General features: G+C 42.7%; 1 protein-coding gene across 7 annotated transcripts in view; it reads right to left on the bottom strand.

Annotated features, from left to right (window-relative positions):
- The window catches only part of STAU1 (staufen double-stranded RNA binding protein 1), a 54,772-nt gene that overhangs the window by 11,199 nt on the left and 23,295 nt on the right, over positions 1 to 20,278 (bottom strand). For 4 of the 7 annotated variants that reach the window (XR_010794283.1, XM_066623022.1, XM_066623024.1 and 1 more), the window contains 6 exons: positions 16,642 to 16,798; positions 12,845 to 12,983; positions 11,391 to 11,556; positions 3,801 to 3,899; positions 1,964 to 2,194; positions 680 to 823 (listed from right to left, as the gene is read on the bottom strand). Coding sequence is in view for 6 of the 7 variants with exons in the window: in XM_066623022.1 (XP_066479119.1) it covers positions 680 to 823; positions 1,964 to 2,194; positions 3,801 to 3,899; positions 11,391 to 11,556; positions 12,845 to 12,983; positions 16,642 to 16,798 (936 nt within the window). In the remaining variant the exon portion in view is untranslated. The remainder of the gene's footprint in view (positions 1 to 679; positions 824 to 1,963; positions 2,195 to 3,800; positions 3,900 to 11,390; positions 11,557 to 12,844; positions 12,984 to 16,641; positions 16,799 to 20,278) is intronic. The other 3 variants (XM_066623025.1, XM_066623026.1, XM_066623027.1) reach the window with 3 other exon arrangements.

Here is a 20,278-nt window from a genome sequence, read left to right as displayed (position 1 = left end):
GAGTCTGTCTGGGTCTTACCCTGAGTTTCTAAGAGGGATGGAATAAAAAGTCTTTACAGAGCTAAAAATTGCCAAGAAGCCTGTTGAGTTTTCCTGGATCAGGAATTCCATGGTATGGGTGCACCTGCCAAGCCCTCAACTTAATCTTAACTCAAATGACAGTGGCACCCAAAGTAATTGTTTTTTAAAGAACATTTCTCTTGACAATCCTAATATGCTGGTGGGGGTGGGGTATATATGAGTGTTCCTTAAATATTTCAGATCCAGGACTTAAAGATTAAAGTCAGCAGACTGAATTTAGCTCAGATTCCAAACTGGTAACAATGAAACTCACAAAGAATGAATATCAAGTGCTGTTTCATTCTGGACCAGCTGTTACCTCTAAATACTGGTTATTCCATCCTCAGCTGTCACCTCTAAATACTGGTTATTCTGCCAGGCTGAAAACTCTGTTGCTTTCTTATCACACTTGTGATAAGAAGGAAATGTGGTGTAGTGTGCTGGATTTTATTAACTGTTTTATGGCATTAACAATATTCTATTATTGTTTTACTGCAAGCTGCTTTGAAGGCCTCTTGTGTCCCAAAAGCTGCCAACCCAGAGTGAGCATGCCAACACATCTTCAGCTTGACCCAGCTGCACTGCACAGGAGAGGAGAGGACCCAAGCTCTGCACAAACCTGCATGACGAACTCCCTGCGTCTTGGCAGCCCACGTTCTGTGATAAGCATATACTCTGGCTCCTTCTCTTTCTTTGCTTGCTGTATCTGAGCCAATCTGCTAATAGGATTCATGCCCTGGCCGTATTCGGGGCTCGTCTGCAGCTGAGATACAAAGAGCAGAGGTTAGCCAACAGCTGTCAAGAGCAATTTCAATATAAGTCAGTCATTATTTAAAAAACACAAAAACAACACTCTAGGAATTGGATTTTCTTTCTTTTTTCAAAGAGACAATGTTTGAAACTGGAGGCATTGACACTAGCTGCACTCACTTGGCTACATTACATACAATTTCTAAACAAAATTGTCACCAGAAAGCTGAAGATGCATACTAGACTGTAAAGGGCAGAACTCACTCCAAATGTTTATTATGCAAGCCTCCATCAAAATGGAATTAACACACAAGCATATAGCTCATGAAGGGTGACACTCCACATAATACAAGAATCTAATTTAGGCAAGTTAAATTGCTTTCTTTAATGAAATGGGGGCATCACTATTTTGGCATCACATCCATGAACAAAGCAGCCTGATACCCATGGGCACAAACTGATGCTTTCATTCTAACACAGAAAGAGAGCAACAAAAATGATTACTGGGCTGGGGCACCTTCCCTATGAGGAAAGGCTACAGCGTTTGGGCCTCTTCAGTCTAGAAAAGAGGTGCCTGAGGGGGAACATGATTGAGACATACAAAATCATGCAGGGGATGGACAGAGTGGATAGAGAGACGCTCTTTTCCCTCTCATATAACACCAGAACCAGGGGACATCCACGAAAGCTGAGTGTTGGGAGAGTTGACAGAAGAAAATATTTCTTTACCCTGCATGTAATTAGTTTGTGGAACTCTTTGCCACAAGAAGTTGTTATGGCATCTTGCCTGGATGCCTTTAAGAGGGGATTGGACAAATTTCCGGAGGAGAAGTTCATTACTTCATAGTAGTAGTCATAGTAGGTATGCGCAAGCTCTTGGTTTTAGAGACAAGCTGCCTCTGATTGCCAGATGCAGCGGAGGGCACCAGGATGCAGGTTGTGCCTGTGTGTGCTGAGGTTGTGCCGAGGTGTGTGCTCCCTCGGGCATTTGGTAGGCCACTGAGGGATACAGGAAGCTGGAATAGATGGGCCTTTGGCCTGATACAGCGGGGCTCTTATGTTCTTAACTACATCATTACTCTCACCAGGAGCCTGTGATTTAGCCATTTCTCATTCTCTTACAGTTATGACTTGGTTACTGCATGCTTCTCACCTTGACTATTGATTTTGTTTTCTTTTTGATTCGTGGCTTCATTTTCTCAACTGTAGGAAGAGGAGGCAGTTTCTTCAACTCCTCTAAGACTGCAATGGCTGCGTTCTTCTTGGAGATCTTTTTGCTCTTGCCTTCGCCCTCACCCTTGAACTCGCCCACAGATACCTTTGTTACAAAGCTCTTCATGTGAGGGGGACCACTCTCCCGGGTCACCTGTTTCAGAGGGAAAAACTGAGTGAAAGCATGATAAACACTTATTAAAAATGGTAAGGTACAATGCTTGTAGCAAACTTCACACATAAGAACTAAATTACAAATTGGGAGGGGAAGGGGAGGGGAGGAACAAGGATAAATGGGTCAACATTCCCAATAACCAGTAAGTTTCTATACAGGCGTCCCTCAATATCCATGGGGGATAGGTTCCTACTGCTTCCACAAAAACTTGAAACTGAAGATAGTAACAAACTTTATTCACATTCCCTCCCTGGTGTACCCATGGATCACCTCTCTTAATTTGCCAAGATTTTGCAAAAAGTTGCTTTTAGCTTTGCTACAAAACACTGAAAATGAAAGCAAACGCTGAGAACACTAGACTTAGAATTGCTAGACTAAACGCTTCAGGAGGTTACAGAGTGAACACTAACAGGAAGTAGACAGCAGAGAAAGCAGATAGACAATGCTACACTCAACTTCCCATTGGTTGTCTCTGCCGCCCTCTGTACCATTTAGTCTAGCAGTACTAAGTCTAGTGTTCTAAGTGTTTGCTACAGAATGCTTGAAAACAAAAGAAAAACAAAAAAAGCTGCATTTTGCAAAGCCTTGGCAAATGAAGAAAGCCATGAGTGTGTGGGGGAGGATTTATGAACCATGGATATGGGGTGAGGAACGTCTGTATTTTAAAGAACTTAGTGGATTACTCCGTGTTAAAAACAAACGCAGAAAGAAATACATTTGCATGCTTTAGGCATTTAATTTTTCTAGTCTTATTCCATTCAATAAATAGCCAATGTGCATTTCACTCAAATTTTGAAAAAAAAAATTACAGTATTTAGTCCCATGCAAGTATGTAGAAATTACTCTTCATTACTTTTACTTCAAAAAATTAAAAGCATACTAAATGTTGACATTCATTGATGCTTCGATTAAATAAATATCAAATATTGTTTGCAGAAAAAGGAACAAATGCTGCAAAGAGCTCTACACGCTTGATTTTGCAACTTATCCATTTTCAAAATATTTTACATACAAGTTACCAGCAAGATGGTACATCCACACACAAATAAATCAGATGCTGGATTTTATAATGCGATCCCAAGATAATTCAACAGTTTTGCCCATTGGGCTAAAAGTTTCATATCTTCAACCAAGCCTTGGGTAAATTTAATTATGGGGGATAGAATCCAACCCAACAACTGCAGGTGGACTTCCCCTCTGTAACCTAAGAACTGGGGAATCCTCCAGACTGACACAAGATACAGAATGGGGAACTACAGTGTAGGATGGGGAAGCAGGGAGCCTGTTCTTATATAAGTGGAAGGTACTTCTTACTCCACAGGAGCACCCTTCAATTCAAGTCAATCTGCTACATCACATAATTAACCAAAGTCTCATTGGCAGTCTTTTCCTTTCCAACATTTTGGAATAATTAAGACTGCCAGCACGTAAGAGACAACTTCCTTCAATTCCTCTCAATTTAATAGATTTCAGATGAGACAGTAACAAGAAAAACCAGACACATTCCAATATAGTTGTGTCTGACCAAAATTTATCCTCATCAGTTGTTACTACTCTCAGTATCCTAAATAAGACAGAATGTAGGTCAATTAACTAAACCTACCTCAAAATTCACAGGCAAGTTCCTTTTAAGTGCAATCTCAAACACTTGGCTTATTTCAGATTTATTGAGATTTTCATCATCTGGTTCTCTCCCATTTATCTAAGAGAAGAACAATCATATTTAGGCTTCTAGCATGACTGTCAAACCAACCCACTAACAAGTCTGCCACACACAGTACAGTGTTAGTACAGGAATTTTAAACATGGTTTCTTCAGAAGCAGATTAAATTGCAGACTCAAGGTCAGTTTTCAGTACAAGACTGACATGCAAGTGAAATGCTTGGAAGTTACCCTGGTCCAAAAATCAACGTGGGAATACTGAGGAGCAATAAAATACATGGGAAAGATTAATTTGGATGTATACCTGCAGTTCAAATGCAACATGTAAAAGGAACTGGCAAAAGAGATCGATCAGGTGTTGCTCTACACTGTGTTCAGAATACAAGGCTGATGTTACTTGCCAACTTGACAGCCTTCCAATTAAAGGCCAGCCATCAGAATCCTAAGAGCAGCATAACTCTGTGTACTCAAGGGGAGACCTTAGGCTTGTGCTGCTTCTTATACAGTAGTCACAAGGCCACATGGCAAGCCACTTTGGGAACAGGGAATTTTAAAAGCAATTTGCAATATAGCATGGGAAAAGGCATCTACTCATAGCAAATGAGTAAAAGAAAATTCTACTGGGAGCACCACGAGCACACCCAATGGAGTCCTTTGGATCTCAGTCACAACATGCAACCACAGGCATGCAGCTTACTCTCTAACTTCTTTGGAACCAGGGAGTCCAACTGGTTTTTAGATTCTGTTCAGATAATTTTCTCCCCCAGTGAACCTAAAATTTTAATCCCATTGCCTTGAACCTGAACCAACCCCCTAAATCCAAGAACCTGCCCAAAATTAGAGGTACAGTAAACCGGGCAATTTGCAAATGAATGATTTTTTTAAAAATTCTTTTTGAAAATTCAGAGAATGATCTAAACTTTAGATATAAGAAAGGGAGGATGCTTTCTTTATTCTCTTAGAATAAACACTAGTCTTTAAATGAACAAACTTCAGTTTTAAAAGAAAGATCAAAGAGTTAAACAGAGGAGGGAATCACTGTAGTGAAAACTCCTCCGTAGATTAAGGGTTGGAATCAAGGAGTCCAGCCATTACAAATTTGGGTTCAGTCCAGGTTATTCAATTCTCCAGTTAAGACATTCACAAGTGACTTTTCACAAAAATGATATCAAAATTTTACTTGCAGTAACTCTATGAAATGAGTACAATGATAACTATTCAATATGAGGAAAACATTTGTGACTCAAAAAGCCTCTATAAGCAGGGTGATGTTTACTACACACTTACAAAATTAAGCAACTTGAGGCTAAAAGAAGCCACAGTTTCCAGGACAATTGAGAAGACTGTTGCTAAATCTATTTTACTTCAGCTAGTCCAATGGGGGAATTAGCCAATGATGACAAGCCCTCTGATCCATAAAAATACTATGGAGCACACCTGCTGCCTTCAGAAGTGTCACCAAACGTTGCCCAGATACTTCAAGCCAACCTATGCGGCCATTTTCACTAGACATTTGCTTTTTTAAAATAGAAGTTCTGTCTACATTTGTCTGAAGTCCAGAAGGCTATAGCTATGACACAATGGATACCTGTACATGACACCAAAATAAATCCAAATTATGCACCAAGCACAGCCAAATGCTATATAAATTAGCACATAATTTCTTCCATTTCCAGGGATTTGGAAATGTTTATAAAGGAACTTTGAGCATAGCAGCTAGCTAGGAAAGCAGGGTAATGGAGACTGAGAGAGGAGCCATGAGTGACATGTTGCCTTGCTCCATCACTCCTCCTAAATACAGGTTTCAAAGCATGTGTCTGAACATTATTGTGCAACTACAATGGCTACACATGGAAATAGCAAGGTGGCTTGGCATGGAATGGCCAAAGAATGCAGCACAGAATTAGCAAGTATAACCAGAAAATAAATGGCTGCATAGTCGGGATGGTGGTTTAGAATAGGAGCCGCCATGATTAGTATGGCTGATTTTCTGACTCTTAGTGCAACAGTCTACTAGCCCAAAACATGTGCCCCATCTCTTTCACACTGCATCCAGAGGTTATTGTATATTCTCTGACCATGACATGAGGGATTGGAAATAAGACATGTACTTGTTCACTACCCCCCCCCCCCCAGTCTTTGCATGCAGGGCTAAACAGAAGATTTCCTGGTTTGCAACTAATGGAACCAGAAAGCTGATATCAACATTCTCTACAAACCAGGATTGCAGTTCATGGTTTGATCCTGACTGGCAATCTTGGTTTGTAGGGATTGCTCAAATCAGTTTGCTGGATCAGATGTTTCAGATCAGTTAGTGGATCAGATGATCACACTAACAAATGGTTAGTTTGACAAGCCAGGAAATGTTCTGTTAAGCTAGAAGGTGCATGGATGGGGGAAGTACACGTGTATAGATTCTGCTTGTTTCTAATCCCCCAAACCAGTCTGAAGGAATGTAGAATGTATTGCCTTAAAGCCATAGCCAGGGGCAAAGAAATAATTCTCTTCATAAGCGAATTCGCTCTCTGTGAATTCACTCATCTGTGAGGGACAGAATTGCTACCTACCTCTTGTTATCTGCAAATACTGAGCTGGTGCACTTGGGGTGGGGGGCTCAGTGCAGCTCCGAGTATGCAGACAGTAGCTTCCTTCATGTCCCAGTGCTACTTTTCTGCAACAAATGGACACTGGCATGTGGGGAATATTTGGGTACACTTGTGTCTGCGTCTAGATTTGCCTTACCATCTCAGGGACTCCAGTTGAACCTTTACAATAGATAATGAGAGGCTGATGACAAGAGGTCTCTGGAAGGCTATCTGACGGCTGTTCTGGGGCTGGGGCAAGCCCAGAGAAGAAGCTGAGAGACAGGTGGAGGAGGACGGGTGAAGCAATCCTCTCCCCACTGCTGAATTCTGTGGCCTCATTGTTGGGCCACAAGTTGAGGGATAGCCATCATGGAGAAGGAAGCATCAGATGTTGGAAATGTCACTATCACCCAGCTCCATAGACTTCAAATTAAAATTCATGAAGATTCAAACTAAGGTTCATGAACTTCAAAGAGTATGTGGTGAAGAGCGTCACCTGGAACCTAACCCCATATTCCTCATAGGCTCAATGATTCAGTAACTGCTACTTCGGTATCCACTAGGTCAGGGTTTCTCAAACTTTGAGGGAGCTTTACTCCCTCAGTAAGTTCTTGTGTGGGAGGGGGTAGGGCGATCCCCAGGATCGCGTTGCGAAGGGGGGCTGCTTGTGCCTTACTTTGCATGATGCTGGGCTGCAGCAGGCTGCAGGAGGTGCAGGCAGCCCTTCACAGCACTCCCTGATGCTTGGAACCTGCAAAAGTAGCGGGCGCAAAGCGCCTCCTGCAAAACAAGTGCTTTGCGCTGGCTTCTTTTGCAGGTTCCAAGCGTCGGGGAGCACTGTGCAGGGCTGCCTGCACCGCCTGCAGCCTGCTGCAGCCCAGCATCATGCAAAGTAAGGCACAAGCACCCCTCCTCACCCCCCTTAGCAATGCAATCCTGGGGATTGCATTGCTGCTTCCCTCGCCTTCCCCCGTCCCTTTAAGGGACGGGGGAAGTCTTACATGAACTGGTGGGTCACAACCCACCAGTTTCAGAACCACTGCACTAGGTTTTCCAGGAACCTAACACTAGCAGATGACAAGAATTTATTGCATTAAACTCTTAATGTTGAGCTAGATGCAGGGCCTCCTCTCAACTTCCAATTTTAACACAAGTCTCTTCATTGCCAGTTAATTAAATGTCAGAGGTATTATGAACCATGTTATATATGTGGACTGTGGTAACAAGGAATAGCAGCTTTAGGAAATATTTGTTGATTGCAAAGGATGTTGTACAGAGGAGATGATGGCAGAATGCCCGTTTAAGATGAGAGATATCAGATGTTTCATGTCATACATTTTGTAATCAAGTTATTCAACACACAAATTTCTGTTCATCTTAAGCAGCAATAACTTTTCAGGCCTAATTAAAGCCATGCATATACAAGAAGACTGAACACATGCTTCGGAACTACTCATAGCAAGCAACTAGTATGCTGGCAAGGCTAACACATCTACAAATGCAAGAAACCCTTTCTAACTACAGACAAGTGAAGCCTTCAAACCATAAAGTGGTACACATCACAAGCCCATCTAAATAACTGCCATGCAAAATTATTTAGCTGCTTCCAACAGTACAGGGCAAAGGAGAATGTGCTAGGATAGAGAAAGCAGACAATTCTCTCCTTAGAAATCTTATTTTACTGTAAACAGGAAAAACAAAACATTGAATGATGTAAATGGCAGATGAAGGAAAGACCTCAACTTGAACCAGTGTAGGGAATATTTATTTAGCCACAGTATGGAGCAGAGATGTATGCTTTGAATATATACACGTGCCAGATTCTAACACTCTAGTTCAAAAGATCTCAGGTTGTAATGTTGGAAAAATACTTCACCTAAGACCCTGGAGAGCTACAGAACAAGTGTAAGTAACTTTAAGCAGTTTCTAAGGCAATGCCAAGTTAAGCAGTTGAAAATTCAGCTCATTTAAATCAATGTATGTGAATGATGCCAGTAATTCAATTCTGCTTCTGCTGCAAATAGGAAATAGTTGTTTTCATGTAATCCAAGGATATGGGTATAACTGCATACAGTTTTCTATTAAGCTATGAGATGAATATATCTGAAACTGTGCTGAATTTTTCAAAAGAAGGGCAGCTTCATAACCGCTGACCACCAGCACTGTGTCAAACATTTATAGGTATTGCAGCTGTAGTATTACATAAATCATTCTATAGGGAAACTGATCCCCACCCACCTTGGAACTGCATGTGGTGAAAACTGGGGTAAAAATGAAAATACTAAATAATTTATATTATGCCTCAAAGATCTAATGCTATGTGCTAATAATCCGAGGGGATTTATCTCTATCAAAGATTCACTTCAAGTATCATTCACTATTATAAATTGCATTAAGGAACGCTATTGAGAGCAAGAATTGTGTATGGTTAGAGCGCTGGACTGAATAGGGAGAACCAGGTTCACATTCCCAGTCAGTCACAACATTCTGTGGGTGACCTTGTGGCAGCCAGTCTCTTAGCCTTACCTTGCAGGCGTGTTGTAAGTATGATAGGTGGAAGGGAAATGTCTACCACCCTGAGTTCTTTGGAGGATTGACAAATTCTTGGGATTTTGACAAGATAATATAGTGACACCATATAATACCTCAGCTGTTATTGTATTCCAATAACCTTACAAGACCCATGCTGTATTTGCAGCATATGGTAGTCTAGGCCACATAGGTCAACAAAGGGAACATAATGGCTGGAAGATTTGTCTTTTGATGCTACAAAGGATAGAGAGACCAGAGAAAACTGTTGCTCTAGATAAGGCCAATGTCTTATCCTCTGTAAGCTAGAACCATTCTAAGCCTGTAATTACACTAAGTCCCCAAGATATGTACTGGTTTTGTTCAAGGTTGGTCCAGAAGTTGGAATGTACCGTATTTTTTGCTCCATAAGACGCACTTTTCCCCCCCCAAAAAAGTGGGGGGGAAAAGTGTGTGCATCTTATGGAGCGAATACTAAAACAAACAAACAAACAAACAAACACTCCGCCCCAGCCCTGGCCCCGCCCCCTGCCCGCTCGCTCTGCTCTGCTTCCCAGTCAGAGGCTACTCAGAAGTAAGTCTCATAGTCAGTGGGGCTCACTCCCAGGAAAGCGTGGGTGGGGTGGCAGTCTCACTGCCCAATCCTGTGCATGCCTACTCTGAAGTAAGTCCCATTAGAGTCAGGGGGGCTTACTCCCAGGAAAGCCTCTCTCTCCCCCCCCCCAAGCCTGGAGCATCACAGCCTCTCTTTCCCCCCCACCCCAAGCCTGGAGCATCACAACTTCTCTGCAACACAAACACTTCCCCCCCTCTCTCTCACACACACAGGCTGCCCCCTTCTCTTACACACACAAATGCTCTCCCCCCCCCACACACACACACTCACTCACACAGCAGGGGAGGGGCGCTTTCACTCACCTCATCCAGCATCTGAATGTAAGCCCCCCCCCCATCACAAAGAAAAAACTGTCTCCTTGGTCAGAATGCCAGTGTTTGCTTATTGCACAAGCCCCAGGTAAGGCTCGGTTCTCACCATAAATCCAGAGGTTTGTTGTGTCTTGAGAATTCAAGTTGTGGTTGGACTTTCCACTTGTTCATTTGTATTGGAATCAGGGAAGAACTGGGAGGAGGTAGATGTGGTGTCAGCAGTGGCCCCTTTAAGGGTAAGGCCTGGGCATTCAGCAGAGTGTGCTGCACAGCTGCAGCCACTGGAAGGCAATAGGGCCCTCAGGGATATAAGGAGTACCTGAGGCAGAAAGGGTTTGTGGGTTTTGAAGGAGTGCAGGTTGGAGGTAGGAGAGGAGACTGACTGGGTTTATTGAATTTGGAATCTGACTGTGGATTGTGACTGGACTTGGATACCCTGATGGATTTGACTGACCTTGGACTGTAATTTGGCTTATTGGTTCTGGACTCTGATTTGGCAACTCTGATTGATGGGACTGATTTACTTGGCATCTGTGGACTGGAACTGGACTCACTTTTGCTTGCTGCACTGGTGAGTTGCACAAGGGGGACTGATCAGCCTTAAGCGGGCATGAGGCCCAGTGGATTGGGATTTGGCAGAACATCATTGTAGCAGAAAGATAATGTGATCCCCTATTTGTGTGCACCTGCTTTTGTGAGCTTCATAAATTCTGACTCTAGTGATGATGAGTTCTTGGGGTTTCCAGAAAACTAGAGTACTCAAACCTTTAAGTCTCTCAATTTGTTAATGACAGTGATAATGGTTCTTAATGCTACTGTTGACTGCTGTTCACTTTACATGGTTCAAATGTTATTCTGTTATAGTTTATTAAATATTTTATTACACTATTTGGTTCAGAATATTTTTTTCCTGTTTTTCTTTCTCTAAAAACTAGGTGCGTCTTATGGTCAGGTGCAAGAGTGCCAATCTGGACATCTGTAACTTAGGGACCCAGTGTATTCACTACAGAGCCTGGCTCTGCAGTATAATGTGGTTAGTCGGGCTATCACTAAGTATAAATTCACATTTAGAGCTACACTATGACATCCACATTCGCAACAAAGTAATTTTGCCTTTACTGGCTTCCTTTATATAACTTGTTGGTTATTCTTCAAGGAAGCTGGTACAAACTGTTGCGTACCACTTGAATGCCACAAACACACCCACAACCACTGAATTTACTTCTAGTTAGCTGCCAGTCTCTCTTCAGAAGTGGTGGTGGATGATTCATTACAGTTCAATAGGAGTCTACCACAGGATAAATGCTATTTCCAGAGTAATGCAGAACAGGCAGCAATAGGCCAATGACAAATGACACAAATGTGTAATGTGTGCAAGCCTTTAAAATGTTCAAGTCACAGCATATGCACACCAATCAAGAGCTTTGCTTTCAAAGAATTTCAAAGCATACAAGAGTTTTGAGTTGAGCTAGATGCTGCAGACATACTACCTCTGGTTTCTCAGGCAGGGGCTCGTTTTGCAGGATTTTCAGTGCTTTAGCAGCTGCGTCATGCTTAGCAGCCTGTCTTGTTCTACCTTTCCCATGAAACTGCTGTCCCCCAATGGAGAGCTCCACTTGATAGAGCCAGGGTCCCACAGGAAATGGATAGAAGTACCTAAAAATGGAAAGACTTGAAATTTCAGATTTCTGGTGTACAAAAGGGTTATTCTGTCAGTATCCAAAGTTAAAATAATGCCTTAAATGGAAAACCAGTACCAAACACAATGCACCAACTGTTTGCCCTCAAAGGCTCATCTGATGGACTTCACAGTACAGTCTCTTTACTGTATAATTAGAAATGTTAAGAGTAAAGCCAGAAGCACAAACTATCACAAATTAAAAGTTTATAAACTCAACCAGCAGGCTTCCTTACCCATAGATTTTTCTCACATTCAATCCCAAATTTAAAATAAAGAATTGGACATGCTCAGCGTAGCAATAAGTTTTGGCTACTCAGGATAACCAGCACTAATGAGATTGTCAGTTTTGTGAAGTGCGTCAAAAATCAATTTCACTTCTCTTTCTCTCACTTTTAAAAAAATTCTCTCCCAATGCGCCTTTAACGGAGTTTCTCAGGAAGGAAAGAAATGGGGAGGAGGGAGGAATACTTTTGTACAGCTCCTATGAGCACAAATGGGGGGGGGGCTACTACTAATTTTCACTTTGAATTGAGAAAAAGGCTTTAAGGCAAAAGGTTCCAAAAATGCTCTGTAAGCTTCACTAGGGAGACCCAGACTATTGCCACAGGCAGAAGAAGTGCAGCTTAATTGGCTAAAAGGCAGAGTGCCAGTCTTCTCATTCCCAATCAGGGCAAAGCTGACAGTCCCTCTGTTTCTTCCAATATCCTGTTCTTCACGCATCTGCCTTTTCTCCAAGAGCTTCCTATCCCAGACTCATGAAACTATAGGGACTAATCTACTTTAACTGCTGGATCCCAGCCCCACCTCCCTCTCTGCCTGCACACTCCCAGGGGTTGCCCACACCCTCCCTCCCCCCACCCAGGCCCTGCTGAGCCAACGAAAGCCTCGGCATGGAAGCCACCACAGAGGCTGGATTCAGCACTTCCTTAATGAACTGGTCAGTGACCGCAATAAAAGATTCGATTCAGCATTTCCTTAGGAATTCAGATCCTTGTGGCACGTTTGTGACCCTCCTGGGATTGCGCCCTCAGTCATCTTGTGCTGAGAAGGCAGACTGGGAATTTTATGGTGCAAGACCAGATTGGCTCTATCATTCCAACACTGGGGTAAGTTTGAGGCAGTTGCCTAAGTTTCCATTCAGCTTTTGTATATAACATGTAATATCGAAAAACTGGAGTATTCTTTGCAAGCCCAAACGCTGTGAAGTAAAGCTGACAGAAAACAGAGGACTTCAGAGGACAGCAGAGTCATGGCACGACATACCGTGAGGGATAAGCACCACCTCTCATATTGTAGTTGTAGGTAGACCTCATTTCCGTGTAAGGATCTATAGGTTTGTACAAAGGTTTCTTTCCCAACTTCATACAAAGCGCATTCAGCTCCACTGTAGGAGTTACACTGTCTAAGGAGAAGAGAGTATAGTTGTTAAAAGCCAAGGTTGAGAAGTTCTATGTTGTGTTAAACATTCTTTGTCTCAAAAGTGAGAAACAACCTTGAGCCATTTGAAACAGGAAAAAAGACCACCTTGTATGTATCAAGTGACCACAGAGGACAACTCTGCAGGATCAGCAAGTCTTCACATAATCATTTAAATACAGGAGGCACATTTTACAGAAAATCAGAGTTAATGCAAATACCATCTGACATTTTTTGATGCAACATATAGCTTGATTTGTATTTGCAAAGTAATATTTAGATTTATAACTAAAGATTCTGATACTACAGGTGGAACTTTTTTTTATGCGCGGGGGTTTCATTCCCTGAACTTCCACGATTGGGAAAATCCGCATTGTGCCAAATCAACCAGAAACACGTGATTTTACACAAATTGCATAGTTACACAAATTGCACACAGTTAAGCAAATAGTGCTACAGCCTGACACTTGGGGATGGAAGGAAAGTAAGGCAGCTGTTCTCAATTGCCTCCCCGCTCCTGTACTCAGTCCTCCCCTGTTGCCAGCTGTCCCTGCTTGTTTTGCAGGCAGGATGCTGACCTTTTAAGAGTCCAGTCCTATGCCTTCCTACTCAGAAGTAAGTCCCATTCTAGTCAATGGGGCTTACTCCCAGGAAAGTGTGGAGAGGATTGTAGCCTAAATCTAATGCTTGGGATTGCTCGGAAGACTTGCTCGCTGGGCTGTTTTGTTTGTGTAGGCTGGAGCACAGAGAGCCTGCAGCAACTCAGTGTGAAGGAGGGGGAAATTCAGCAGTGGGTGTCTGGTTTTCCTTATCATTTTCAGCTTCGAGAAAGGCAAACCAAACAAGATGGAGAAACACACTCCCTGGATTTTTTAAAGCAATCCCCCTCTGTTACTACCATGTGAGTGAGAGAGAGAGAGCTCCTCTTTGCTGCACCTGTTCTGGCTTCAAAGGTTTTTCCCTTGGCTTCCCCTCTCCCCACAAGATTCTCATTGATTCTTGCGGAGTCTTCTGCACTTGCCTCTTTGATGGCTCAGGGGCTCCAAGAAGTCTTACTGTTCCTGCACAAGGTGCACAATTTTCCACAGCCTCTTCCATGGCTCCAGGGCTATATCTGTGCCTGTGCAAGGCACAGTTTTATTGCAGTGTTTTGGGCTGCCTTGAAACGGAGTGAGACACCAGCGTGGGGCAAAGGTGTGTACGACTTTTCTTTGAATTCCCCCCTCCATTCGTGTTGAGATAAATCCAAAAAGGTTGCACCTGTATATGTTTAGAACAGCCATTTTCAACCACTGTGCCGTGGCACACTGGTGTGCCGTGAATGATCCCACAGGAATTTGGGAGAGGGTCATTTATCAATAGGACCATTGGGGGATGTGAGCCCCCACTGACAGCACAGTGTGCCTTGTCAATTGTCAAAAAGCTGATGGTGTGCCTTGACCATTTTAGTGCCTTGCCAGTGTGCCACAAGATGAAAAAGGTTGAAAATCACTGGTTTAGAAAGTAAAAAAGTGTAGTTGACATGCTGTTCAAACTGAAGGTTACCCATTACAGGAAGGCTTATAGGCTCACCCCTATCTGCAACTACAGCCTCTCGAGTACCTCAAAAGCTATTACTGCAGGTTGGGAAACTTTCCACAGTAAAAGCATGAGGGGCTGAAGCTGGACCGGGGGGGGGGGGAATCAACAACGCCTCTGTGCATTCACAAAAATCACATTAGGCGCATGCACAGAAACTCCTTGAATACAGATCAAGATTGTTAGACTTTAAAATCATACCAGATGGCTTTCTGGATCGCTTTGCCTTAACATCAGGTTTTCCCCAATGTAGATTTACAGAACTGTCAGAGAAAGCTGGCTGCTTAAGTTTTTAATCCCTGCTTATTCCACAGATAAAAGAAACAGAATGTAAGAAAAGGAGATGTTCATAAGGCTATTAAATGAAGTGCTAACATAAAACTAGCCTAGCCACAAAAATGCTTTAGTGTAAGATCAGCTTAAGGATGAATGGTGTGAAAGATTGCCTCCATAAGTGACAATGCAAAACTGGCATTGGATACTTTCTGATGGGATCTCAAAGCTACTCGCTCTTATCTAAGCACCCAAAGAAGCAGCTGAAAATGAAAAGAATACCTGGTAGGAAGGGAAGAACTGCACAGACAGCCAACTCTAGGCAACATTTTCAGACTTTGAAAAATGCCCCAAGTTAGTGGCTTGTCACTATGTGCATACATGCATACTCCATTCCTTTCTTGAGAAATCTGCCATACAAATTGACTATGTGACTCGCTAATACATGTCTAGTCTGGTTACACTACAAGTTCAACACATCAAAATCCATATTAAGCATACAGCACTTCATTTCTGGTTTCCCTTACCTTTGACTAATTCATGTGTGGTTGCTTTTCACCACCTTTGCTATTTGTAATCAAGAAAAGCACAGGGGCTAAAGAGGCCAATGAAGGTTTGGGCCTGGAGACAAGCACATCTCTAGTAATTGAGGCATTCTGGAGATTGGTACAAATTTTTATCACAGAACTTCAGACTGAGGAAACTAAGTATGCAAGTGATTTGCCACTGATTGTATCATGAACATCACTGAAATAACCATATTTTTTAGTGCACATTCTTAGGGAGGATTCAAACTTTCTGGCTGTCAAGTCACCAATGATGATCAGAAACAGATAACTAGTAATTACAATAATATCGCCAGAATGTCACTACCTTTAGCACTGTTTTGCTAAAGTGCAATTTATCCTGGATTGACTATTATAGCCAATGGGAGCAGCACACTCTGGCCAATCAGTGCCAGTTTCCTACAGTAACATTTCAGACATTACTCAGCTTTTTAGCAATGGATCCAAGGCATTAATGTTGTACTGCAAAAGATAAGCCATTAGAAAATTTAAAGGGGACCCAGGTGTAAGTTTCATGGTAGGACTGCAACATCAAACTGATGGCTTATATGGGTGGGACATACATGAGCAGGCAGAGTGCTCACAGTACCTGACCTTTCAGCTTCAGTGTTTTTTAATGCATGTGTCTCACACAACCAGCTGAGAGTGAATGAGTGATGAATAGGGGTGTTTGAAAAAGGTTTAACTTTTTTGCAGATTTCGTGATTTGAAAAAATGAAAAAGGCAGAAAGCAGTTAGGTGCTTTTATTCCAAGTTCTCATTTTTATTAATTTTAAAGACTTTGTACTAGGCAAGTGATATAACATCAGGAGAAAACAGCCAAAGTATTATTTCTAACTGGAAAATCTATTTTAATTTCTGGAAAATATTTTAAAACACAAAATGCAGTGTTTTATGCTTTAATGTGCTTTTAACAACAAAAAAATAAAAAAAATTAAAAAACCACCTCTAATGATGGACTATCAAGCAGTTTAATATTTGTGAGAACACCAGCCCTCAGGAACTTGAATTGTCAGTTCAAAGCTATTTCATTACTTTCTATCTTTTCTCCTGTTTTTTAAGATATTTCCTATGACATTTTCAAGTTTTGTTTGCACGATGAAGGTTAGAACCTTAGCAAAGTTTCTCAGAATTCCAGAACTAATCTACATGTCACACTATAGTATATCAAGTTCATAGCCAGCCAGTAGTTCTATACTCTCCATCCAGGGTTTGGGCAGCACATACCTGGGTTCTTTCCTTCATTGCGTGATGGGCGAGCTGTAGGTTTAGGAAATCTTGTCCCTTCTAAAGCTTTGGCAGCAGCTGCATGTTGGGCTTTCTTAATACTAGTTCCTTCTGCTTCCCAGTGCTGGTCCCCAAGAGTCAGCTGCACTGTAAACACCTAGGAATGAGAAGGAAGCCTTTTTACAACATCCCACTCACAGATACCACATATGCAAAATATTTAGAAACTCAGTCTAAGGTTACAACACAAACACATCACCTATTTCATTAAATATAGTGCACACACAGTATCCATGGGGGGAGGAATGCTCATGGTGCCAGAATTATGTTTGGGCCACGCTGGGCCTTCTAGAGGCTGCCCTGGGCCCATAGGTCACTTCATTGGCCTCCCTGCTTTCTCAGAAAGCTGCCAGGACATGATCAGAAGCCACGTCTGGTTCACATCCTTGACCTCCGGTCACATCTGGGTGGTGTTCTCAGGTGTGGGGAAGCCCGTGGAGTGGGTCACAAGCCTTCCTATGCCTCAGAACATCTCCCAGATGTGACCAGAAGTAGTTTCCAGTCAAGTCCTGAAGGCCTTCTGAGGTGCAGGCTTGGCATCCACAGATACCGAGGGCCACTATTACCCCATAATTGTGCAAATAAAGAGTCTCACATATGTGCATCACTACACAAGCAATGAATTTATTTTGAAACATTTATCCTAGAATTTTGGGACAAGGATTAAGTTAAGTTGCATATGTTACATTAACACATTGGCCAGGTTCCAAAAGGCCACTTGGGGAGCTGCCATGGACTTCCAATGGCCCAGTGGCGTAGCTAATGGTCATGTAGCCCAGTGCCAAGCTCAAAATGTTGCCCCGGAAGTGATGTCACAATCGGAAGGGATGTCACACCCGGGCTTTTTAAAAAGTGAAAATTGGGAGGAACCCACCTCCTCCCCCTACCAGCTTACCACCCACTTGCTCTGCTGCCTCCCCCCAGTCAGTGGCATAGCTAAGGCATCTATCTGTTACCTGGGGTCAAAGATGATTTGTAGCCCCCCGCCAGACAAAATGAAGTAAATAAATAAAAAGTGTGCCCCTGACACTGTGTTGGGTACAGAGGGATGGTTATTCTCCCCCTGCTAAATATAACAGGAGCACCACTTGAAAAAGTGCCTTATACCCAGTTCGCAGAGGTAACTATATTACAATACATGGAAATGTGGACAAACTCATTTTAACACCTTATTGGTTTTATGCTGTATCGTGATAAGATGACATTGCAACATGTCAATAACAAAATAACATGTCATTGGCTCTCAGAACAATCAGTCTCATAGGTCAGTTTTGAGATAAGAAAATTCACTTTTTCTTCCAAAATGCAGTGTTTTCATTTTCTGATTAATTGACCATAACTTTTGATAGAATACAGATATTCCAATGCAGTTTGCTTCACTGCATTCAGCATTAAATTACCTTTCCAATGATATATAACATGATGGTATTATTCATACATACCAAGATTTTCACAATTTTGGTCACTATAGGTTGAGACTAATTATTCGCGTAAGTTCCGTTCCAAGCATTCACATGGATTAAAACTATAGCAAATCAATTTAAAAAAAACAAAGTTTCTTTGCTCAAGTGATTGAAAAACAGCCTTGGTGACCTTTTGACTCCAAGATAAGAGTCATTAAGAAGACAATCCATCAGCACTTCACTCAGCCCCTCCCTTCACCAATGCAAATGATCACCTTTCTTTCACATACTGGGGGAAGGGAGGGGTCTGCAGTCGAGAGAAGGATTGATGGATTGTCAGCCAGCTGCCCCCCCCATTAAGGAGGCTGTTGTTAAAGGACTGTTTAGTTTTTAAAACTGATTTTAAAGGGATGCATTTTTCCCATTCTCCAGGGATCAGCACATTCTCTCTCATTTGCAGGGGCCATTCGTGTTGAGTCAAATCCGTGTATAAAAAAAGCTGTGTATAAATAGGCTGGACCTGTAGTGTCAAGCTCAGCTTGTTGCCCCCCTAAAGCTTGATCCCCAGTGCAACTGCTACCCCCTGCACCCCCTTAGCTATGCCACTGCAATGGTCCTCATTCCAACTGTGGAACTCTGTGTCATCTCTCCCCCCCCCCCCATGCTCTGCAATAGTGGTTCACTATGCAAAAAAGCACTTTTGGCTCTTTAGGTATCATATGTTGCTAGTGAGAGAAAACCCACCAAACAATAAAATGCAAGCTAAAAATATCCAAAATGTGAGATTATTCAAGTTTGTAACAGCTGAGATTAGTACCTTAAAATGTTTTTAAATATGCTCTGACCTGCAGCAAACTTTCAAAGTCCCATTATTATAGAGCAGAAACAATGCTTTCTGGGCATCCTCTTCACATAAGAACATAAGAACATAAGAACAGCCCCACTGGATCAGGCCATAGGCCCATCTAGTCCAGCTTCCTGTATCTCACAGCGGCCCACCAAATGCCCCAGGGAGCACACCAGATAACAAGAGACCTCGTCCTGGTGCTCTCCCCTACATCTGGCATTCTGACTTAACCCATTCCTAAAATCAGGATGTTGCGCATACACATCATGGCTTGTACCCCATAATGGATTTTTCCTCCAGAAACTCGTCCAATCCCCTTTTAAAGGCGTCTAGGCTAGACGCCAGCACCACATCCTGTGGCAAGGAGTTCCACAGACTGACCACGCGCTGAGTAAAGAAATATTTTCTTTTGTCTGTCCTAACCCGCCCAACACTCAATTTTAGTGGATGTCCCCTGGTTCTGGTATTATGTGAGAGTGTAAAGAGCATCTCCCTATCCACTCTGTCCATCCCCTGCATAATTTTGTATGTCTCAATCATGTCCCCCCTCAAGCGTCTCTTTTCTAGGCTGAAGAGGCCCAAACGCCGTAGCCTTTCCTCATAAGGAAGGTGCCCCAGCCCCGTAATCAGCTTAGTCGCTCTCTTTTGCACCTTTTCCATTTCCACTATGTCTTTTTTGAGATGCGGCGACCAGAACTGGACACAATACTCCAGGTGTGGCCTTACCATCGATTTGTACAACGGCATTATAATACTAGCCGTTTTGTTCTCAATACCCTTCCTAATGATCCCAAGCATAGAATTGGCCTTCTTCACTGCCGCCGCACATTGGGTCGACACTTTCATCGACCTGTCCACCACCATCCCAAGATCTCTCTCCTGATCTGTCACAGACAGCTCAGAACCCATCAGCCTATATCTAAAGTTTTGATTTTTTGCCCCAATGTGCATGACTTTACACTTACTGACATTGAAGCTCATCTGCCATTTTGCTGCCCATTCTGCCAGTCTGGAGAGATCCTTCTGGAGCTCCTCACAATCACTTCTGGTCTTTACCACTCGGAAAAGTTTGGTGTCGTCTGCAAACTTAGCCACTTCACTGCTCAACCCTGTCTCCAGGTCATTTATGAAGAGGTTGAAAAGCACCGGTCCCAGGACAGATCCTTGGGGCACACCACTTTTCACCTCTCTCCATTGTGAAAATTGCCCATTGACACACACTCTCTGCTTCCTGGCCTCCAACCAGTTCTCAATCCACGAGAGGACCTGTCCTCTAATTCCCTGACTGTGGAGTTTTTTCAGTAGCCTTTGGTGAGGGACCGTGTCA

This window comes from Tiliqua scincoides, chromosome 4, assembly GCF_035046505.1.
Source record: "Tiliqua scincoides isolate rTilSci1 chromosome 4, rTilSci1.hap2, whole genome shotgun sequence".
Taxonomy (NCBI): Eukaryota; Metazoa; Chordata; class Lepidosauria; order Squamata; family Scincidae; genus Tiliqua; species Tiliqua scincoides.
Note: the sequence above shows the minus strand (reverse complement) of the source record. Positions and strands in the feature narration are given on the sequence as shown.